The sequence below is a fragment of the Astatotilapia calliptera genome, chromosome 23 (genome assembly GCF_900246225.1).
Source record: "Astatotilapia calliptera chromosome 23, fAstCal1.2, whole genome shotgun sequence".
NCBI classification, from domain to species: domain Eukaryota; kingdom Metazoa; phylum Chordata; class Actinopteri; order Cichliformes; family Cichlidae; genus Astatotilapia; species Astatotilapia calliptera.
The window spans coordinates 8,725,425-8,733,933 of record NC_039323.1 but is presented as its reverse complement, the minus strand read 5'-3'; the positions used below and the strand labels follow the sequence as shown (position 1 = coordinate 8,733,933).

Sequence of the window (8,509 nt, the reverse complement as noted above, 5' to 3'; positions counted from 1 at the left end):
CACAAAACATCATCACAGAACTATTGAAACCCTGCAATCCTACCAGAGCACTGAGGTCTACAAACCAGCGGCTCTCAGACATTCTTAGATCCAGGCTTAAAAGCAGAAGCAACAGAGGCTTTTCAGTAGCAGCTCCTAATATTTGGAACAATTTACCTTTATACATAAGAGCTGCCCAGACTCTCAACCATTTCAAAACACTTTTTAAAACCTACATAATAACAGTAATGAGGGCAAAAGATTTTCTTAGAAACATTTGAAAGATTTTTTATTGAGTCAGTTCTTGATTTTCTGGCTTGATAGTCTTATTTTTGCATTTTATTTTTGATCTTATATTGTTATTTGTATGATGTATGTATTTAGCAGGATTACCACCTGTAAAGCAAATTGCCTTCAACACAGCAACGTGACAAAGAAATAATCCCAGCGGTCCGTCAACACACTCACATGTCGTGCTTGGTGCCATCTAGGAGTAAATGTCAGAAATACAATTAAAACTGAGGTCAACTAGACACAAATGAGTTCTGTCATTTATTAATCTAGAAGATTCAAGTTTCTGACTTTTACACTGGGAGTCTCACTCTAAAAGAGTCTTCATCAATGACATAATAGAATTTATTCTGTATGCACATACTGGGCTTGCCTGGCTAATGGCTGTTTGCCTTAGGACATTTATGAGGCAGAAAGAAGGGAGTGGATAAAGGGGAAAGAGGGAGGGATGGAGAGAGAGTTGCACTGAAAGGAGTCCTGGCTGCTGCTTGTGCTGCTGTACTGCACAAGCAGCTGATCTCTGCACATAGATGTCTGACAGTAACATGTTCAACGGGGACTCGAATCTTGTGAAAGATGAGAATCTGAGCAGATAGGAGGACGGAGACACTCAAGAGTGAGAAGTTTGACCTGGTTTGGGGATGAACAGCTGCCAAGTGTTGGGTAAGAACATGGATTAAATGTCTCTGTCTACTGGTTTATTATCACAAGACGTTGTTCATTCAGAATGTTTATAAAAGTGATGAAAACTTTCTGCTCAAAACTGAGTACTTCTACCCACACGTGTTTTCTAAGCTTGTATAGTCAGATTGCATTGCAGTGCAATAATGCAATGAAAAGAAGTTACATGTCTAAAATGTCTGGTGTTTGTTTCACATGCATCTATTTCTGACATCAGAAACACTTTAGTAGCTGTCAGTCAAAGTGGATGAAAACCTTTATTTTCAGTAAAGGATTTTTTTTTTTTTTTGGTGCAAAGTCTGCCTCGCTCTACATGTTTACAAGAAGATCAAATGAATGAAAAGAGCTTTTTTAGATCTTCATAGTAAATAAACATCTCTTAGGGAGCGCTATGCAGCAGGAGCTTTTAAATAACGCATATTACTAATGCGACTTAGAAGGACTGCGTTTATCTGTGTTTGGATGTGTTTGCATGCACAACACAGCTGTGTGTGTAAACAGTTGTCCACTTCTTTAAAGACAGCGTTTTTACTAATGCTGACATCATTGCTGCAGACTGGAGATGGCGGGCGGGGTTTCTCTCTCCCAGGACCTCACATTGGCTCTGTGGCCAGTTCATTACCCTCAAAATCAAAAACATACTACTCTTACAAGAAGGAGGAGAGCAGCCTGCGTGTATGTGTGGTGTCTCCTTCCTGTTTAGCTCATCATGTAGTATGCACCTAATTTGTCTAATGTGCTTGCATGGTGCACTGACAGACAAACCAAATGTGTAAAGGCAAAGAAAAACATGCCGTAATAAAAATTTTTGAAAAGGCAGACAAGGGGATTATCCTTCTTTGTAGACCTGACACATATGTTCCAACGCCCCCGCTGACCAGAGACAAGCAGCAGATGCAAAACTCACATTCTCACGCCCACATGGGCAAATCTGTGTGTGTGTGTGTGTGTGTGTGTGTGTGTGTGTGTGTAATAATCAAATCTGCGAATCCAAAAGATTTTCACACAGCGGAAGACATTTTCGGTATGTTTCCATATGATTTCTTTGCTGTGGAATGTTTGATGTTGAACATCAGGATGCAGAATCACCATTAAGTGTTTTTGCTTTTAATGCCTGCTTTACGTTCTGTTACAGAAATAGAGGTGTGATCATGTCTCCTTCTTTTCTCTCTTACATGTATGTATAACGCCATTGCTTCATGATCGCGTTCCCCTGACAGAAATTGTTCTGGGTGTTATGTCATGGCTCGGGAATGTTTTGGCACAAAAAGAGACAAGACTTGGAGCAGACACAAAGATTTCGCTTGAAGTCTATTACATGCAAATCTGTGGCAGGATGAGAACATCGGCGTGTGAAAAGGAATCAGAAGCAATTGCTTCTCATTACAAAAATCACATCTGGCCTCATGCTGCATTTGATCACAAGTTTGATTCACTGATATGCAGTTTCTCTGTCTGACACCCTGACAAGAACGTTTTGAGTGTTTAATGGCACTGATCAATATAATAGGACCGCTAAGTGTCTGGACTCACTGATTCATTATTGTTCGTTATCTGCCTCCTTTGCCCAAACATCTGCAAACACAAAACTAACTTGAGAGTTGCTCGGAACTTTGTGAGTTAACGTGGAGACACAAACATCTATATTAATGTTCTCTTTTGGCTGTATATACAGGTTTGAAGATGTGGACCTTGATGGGATTTGTCTGTCTGTGGCCCTGTGTCTCGGGAGAGTTGTTTGACACCAAGCTCAAAGCCCCACGACTGATCTGCAGTGTTCCTGGGTCACCCGGACTGCCTGGCAAACCAGGTCCCAGCGGGCCCCCGGGAGCAGATGGGAATGTGGGTATCCCAGGAAGAGATGGCAGAGATGGCAGGAAGGGTGAAAAAGGAGAAAAGGGTGACACAGGTATAATATGAAACAGATACAGTATTACTTTATGTCTGCTGATAAAGAAATACTGCCAGTGTGTGCGTGAAGTGAAAAGCTGGCGCATAGAGAAGATAAAATGATGTGTGTGAAAGTTATTAAATGATCTCTCCTACAGGACTGGAGGCTTAACAATAAAGGGGAAGTCAATGTAAACACACATCAGGTCTCCAACTCCTTCAATCTGATCATTACAGACAGCACTGTGTGTGAAATGCCAACATTTATTGTAATAAAAAACAAGAAAAAGGTGCACCTTTGCCATAAAGTGTATCAAGTACAGTTACTGCCACAGGTTCTGAGGATCATTTTAGGGAGCCAGCTTATGATTGAGAAAGAAAAATGCACACATGCAATACATTTAATTAGTGCTTGTAATGTGTCTGTCCTTAGAATGGTGGTTTATGTCGCTCAGACTCATTTTCGAATTAGCTTTATAGTTTTTAAACTAGCTTGAGATGGCAAATCCTGGGTGTAAACAGTTTGATTATTTTAAAGCAGATGCTGCATGTGTTGCAAAAATCTTCCATAATGTTATTACAAAATATTTGGAAGGGCTGTACCTGTTAGCCTCATCCAACAGAAATATTATCCTAATATCAGCCTGTGAAGTCTGAAATGCCATAAATCTGTCAGGGATAAATAAACGTCATTCACCTGTGTTTTCCATTATGCCTGGAAACAGGAATTCACTTTCAACTGAACATGGAGCCACAAAGTTGACAATGACTACCCATCCTTAAAGGCCAAAGGTAAATCTGTGCTAGATGAAGAGGATAGAAGTAGCTTTGAGTGGATGAGAAAGACAGATTTGTAAAAGGATTTTCTTTAGTGAAAAGTTCTGGTGTTTGTTCTCCTTACTGTGCTGTTTCAGACATCGTTCTTTTAGTTTCGCCTCCATTACAGTGAATTTTAAATTAAACAGTCACTACATGATCAAAGACACAGAACTATTGAAACCCTGCAATCCTGCAATCTTTAGCTGTAATTCAAGAGGCAAAGTGATTATTTTGCATTGACTATTCATTTTTAAACACACTTCTCATTGTCAGAGGCTCAAAAGTAATTGCACAAACTAACATAATTTTAAAAAATTCAAATGTAAGGATTGTTTTTAATACTTATAAAGTCATGCCTTAAGTCTAGAACTCACGTCCTTGCACACATCAGATAGCATAGCATAGCATAGCATCTTTATTTATAACGCACTTTACATCCAGCAATGTTGACCAAAGTGCTACAAATATAAAACAGAGAGGAAACAGTTTAAATTACATATAAAATATCTTAAAATTAAAAATCATATAATTAATAAGAAACATATTAAGAGACATCAACAAGTCCTGCTGTGCTAAAAGCCAAGGTAAATAAATGTGTTTTAAGAGGTGATTTAAAAACAGATCAAGTAAAACTTGGTGATCATAGACCAGCAGGGAGTCGACATCATAACAAAATAAAAACATTAAAACAGAAACGTGGAGGAACAGACGGCGAGCCATACACATCGGCGCCATCTTACCCAAGAGCACAAACCCTGCACAAGTTTACACAAAAAAGCTGTAAGGTACAAATGCAACACTTTGAATCATCTTCAGATATCATCTCTCCTTCATTTATCATGAACAAGTCTTCACTTCAACCACATATTGATTGTTTGACTGTGATGAAATTCAGAGGCATAACTGCTGCACTAACCATATTACCCTGGGCATTCTTTGTTATTATTCCTGCCAAGAAGGTTATGTGATTGGATCGGGGTTTTTTCTTTCCCTCTATTTGGATTACAAAATTATGGATGGATTTGCACAAAACTTTTACCAGTGATGTGGTTTGGCTTCACCACTCGTAACTGATTAATACGTAGATCTGCATCCAGGAATTTGGAGCAAAGGACTTGCTGGTACTAGATCTGAATTTATTCACAAACACACAACAATTTGAAGTACGAAAAACTGTGTAACACGGTCTTGGTGTTCTCAACAAAATATCACAAACTAATCCTGATGTATCCTGGTTCATGCACGGTGTTAAGTAAATTCCTTGGTAGCAGTATGCAGCCTTGGTAGTCATATGCAATCTCCAGCTGCTTCTGTTAGAAAGCATCCTTGTGGGTTTAGGTGTGTGAATGTGTAGATATATTGCAGTAAACTTTAGGTTTTGCATCACAGTAATGCTAACAAATTTGCTTATACTCTATAAGCTGGGTATATCTGAACTTTCCCATGGTTTTCTACAGGCAGATTAGCTTAAATTTCTATTTTTTACTTCTTCAGATTGTTCAGAAAGTACAGTTTTAGCATAGGAAAATCTTCCATAATGTTATTACAAAATATTTGGAAGGGCTGTACCTGTTAGCCTCATCCAACAGAAATATTATCCTAATATCAGCCTGTGAAGTCTGAAATGCCATAAATCTGTCAGGGATAAATAAACGTCATTCACCTGTGTTTTCCATTATGCCTGGAAACAGGAATTCACTTTCAACTGAACATGGAGCCACTTATTAGGAAAAGCCCTGCAGAAAAAAAACAATCACAATCACAATGTTGCCTGTCTCCAGGGTATTTACTGCGACAGTGGTGCTGACTGAATGCACCGAAGGGTTAATCAAGCCAGTTTGAATGTCAAGTGACTTTGTTCAAAGGTTGACTTAATCCCTGACAATGACTGGGGAGCTGTGTTTCTGGTTTAACAGTAGTAAAACTGAATCCTTCAATTAGAGACTGATGTTGCAAGCATTGTGTTTTGCTTTCAGGAGTGAAGGGCAGGGTAGGCCCGACAGGTAAACTTGGAGAACGAGGTGACCGCGGCCCTCCAGGCAAACGAGGCCCTACGGGAGAGAACGGAGATGGTGGCTTGCTTGGACCTCCAGGACCCGACGGGGAGAAAGGGGACAAGGGCAAACGAGGACCGCGGGGCACTGCGGGAACCTGCAAATGTGGCAGCCTCATGCCTAAATCTGCTTTCTCTGCGGGAATCACCAGCAGCTACCCTGCAGAGAAAACCCCCATTAAGTTCAACAAGATCCTCTTCGATGAAGGCGGACACTACAACCCACAGACGGGCAAGTTCATCTGTGCATACCCAGGCATTTATTATTTCTCCTATGACATTACACTGGCCAACAAACACCTGGCTATCGGTCTGGTGCAGAATGGTCAGTATCGCATCAAAACTTTTGATGCCAATACAGGAAACCATGACGTGGCATCTGGGTCCACCGTCATGTACCTGAATCCAGAAGACGAGGTGTGGATGGAAATCTTCTACCATGACCAGAACGGTTTATTTGCAGATGCTGGCTGGGCTGACAGCCTCTTCTCTGGCTTCCTTATCTATGCAGACAGCAACTACTTTGACACACTAGCAGATGACTACGCATAGAGCCTGAAAAACTCAAGAGAGAAAACCACAAGCTCCTATTCACTGTCACACACACACATATAAAGACTATATTTTTATACCAATATTTGTATTGCTAGTTATATTATTAGAATGGAGACTTATCTATTGTTTTAAAAGTATATTATTTGATAAAGTCTTTATATGTTCATGATTTAATTGGAATCAAATAAACATTGTTGAAATGTAATAATGATTTACATGTTTCCATTTGCAAAAAGAAGTAAAACTGAAACATGTGTGAGACAAAGTTATTGGACAATAGAAAGCTGAAAAGTGAAAACAGGCCAGCCATGTGTTTGTTATTGGTGATATTTCCAAAAACAACAGCTGCAGAGGAGAACTTCCTCCTTTGCTTTATTTAGTGCAAGAAATATTAACACAAAAAAAAACATAATATGAAACGTAGAGACCATTCTGACGTGGTGGAAATGATGGCGCAATCCTGGCTACCTCAGATAGCAACAAAAACCAACTAAAACTATATCCTGGACCCTAAAGCCAAACAAAAAAAAAAGAAGAAACAATCATGTGAACAAATAAATAAGACACTGAAATAAAAAAAAATCAAAGATAAAGTTGTGTACCAGAGTTTGTATTGGTTTTGGGGTTTTTTTTTTTTTGTTTTTTTACTTAAGCTAGCTGAAAATATGAACAAAGCGTAAGATCAGCGAGATGGTCGTCAACTTCAGAAGAAAAAGGGCAGCAACTGCCCGATGGCTATCCTGGGATGGGATGTTGGAGGAGTGACAAATACCTGGGCGTCCACAGCAACAGCAGGCCAAACTGAAAGACCAAAACAGAGGCTGCATACAAGACAGGGATGAGCAGGCTTTATTTCCTCAGCAAGCCGAGATCCCTTAGCATGTATAGCAAAATCTTAGAGCTTTAAGCCAATTGGTTGTGTCTGTGTGTGAAGTTTAGACAGCTTATGTGGAGGAGGAACTGTTATGCAAATTTCCTGCTGAATAATACTTTTGCTTGAATTATACTCCCTCTCCCTCTGTTTAAGAAAACTTTGTTCTGAATGGCTGTTCCTTGTAAACTGAGGAAGTCTAAACTTTTGGCTCACAGGAACTGCTTGTACACTGACCTTATTATTTGAAACTTTGACCATGTTTAATAGGAACATCTGGCTTTGTAACAGTATATATTTTGTCATGTGAAGATGTTTTCACAGGACTCTTCTGAAAAGCATACTCTATGATTCAGCAGCTATTGGATCATTCTTTAGCAGCAACAACTTGAAGCAATTATTTTCTCTGTTTTTATCAGTTTCTCATATTGGAGGAATTCTTCCCCACATTTCTTTACAATGTGACTTCAGTTGATTGAGGTTTGTACATGCACAGCTCTCCTAAGGTCATGCAACAGCATTTCAGTGGGGTTGATGCCTGGACTTTGACTGGGCCACTGGGCTAGCTTTAACTCTTGATGGTATAACATTTGACTCTATAATGCAGAAGAATTCATGGTCCACTTGGTGACTACAGTGATCAGACAAGCCAAAGAGGTATGAGGTGTATGTTGTGTTGATTTTTTTGCCAAACATAGTGCTGTGTAGTTTGACCAAATCTCCACTTTGGGCTCATCTGTCCAACTAAAACTGTACCAAAAGTCTTGCCAACATGCAAACGTAAACCATGCTGCCAACTTTTTTTTAGAGAGTAGAGGTTTCTCCTGGCTTTCCCCTTCCACATAAAATCCATACTTGTTCTGTCATGGTCCTGAGTCTTCAACCCAGTTTTTGTGTTTGTTATGGTCTATGTTTATGTCTTTTGAGATCAGTGTTCCCTAATCTCTCAAACCAGCTGGATGGAGTGGGTTTTTTTTTCCCATTTCTCTGAGAATTTCAAGGTCTGACCTTATGGTGAATTTGCTGGGATGTCCAGTCCCGAGTAGACCTGAGAAGCGTTGTGTTAACACACACCTGAATGCTCCAGACCAGCAAACTGCTAAAACATCTGCTTTAATAGAGGTGCTCAAACTTGCTGGTGATCAATTAATCAATAAATCAACAACTGTACTTAGTTTTTCATAGTAGAAATGCATAGACTCCTGTTCAGATGGCTGTAAGCTTTCTTTCTTTATTAGGAAGGGTAAGAAAATAAGCATCACAGGTCCACTTTAGCAGAAATTAAATTTACTGATATACAAATTCCCTAGTATTGCAATGACAATCATTATCGACCAGAAACCAAAAAATGTTAAAAACCCAACAACACA

The 8,509-nt window shown here is 39.5% G+C and overlaps 1 protein-coding gene across 1 annotated transcript; it reads left to right on the top strand.

Moving 5' to 3' along the window:
- The first annotated feature begins 703 nt into the window (after positions 1-703).
- On the top strand, positions 704-6,827 carry c1qtnf7 (C1q and TNF related 7). The gene is made up of 3 exons (XM_026160141.1): positions 704-933; positions 2,627-2,860; positions 5,637-6,827. Exons 1-3 carry the CDS (start codon positions 912-914, stop codon positions 6,263-6,265), a joined length of 885 nt encoding a protein of 294 aa, XP_026015926.1. The 5' UTR covers positions 704-911; the 3' UTR covers positions 6,266-6,827.
- Positions 6,828-8,509: the final 1,682 nt, after the last annotated feature.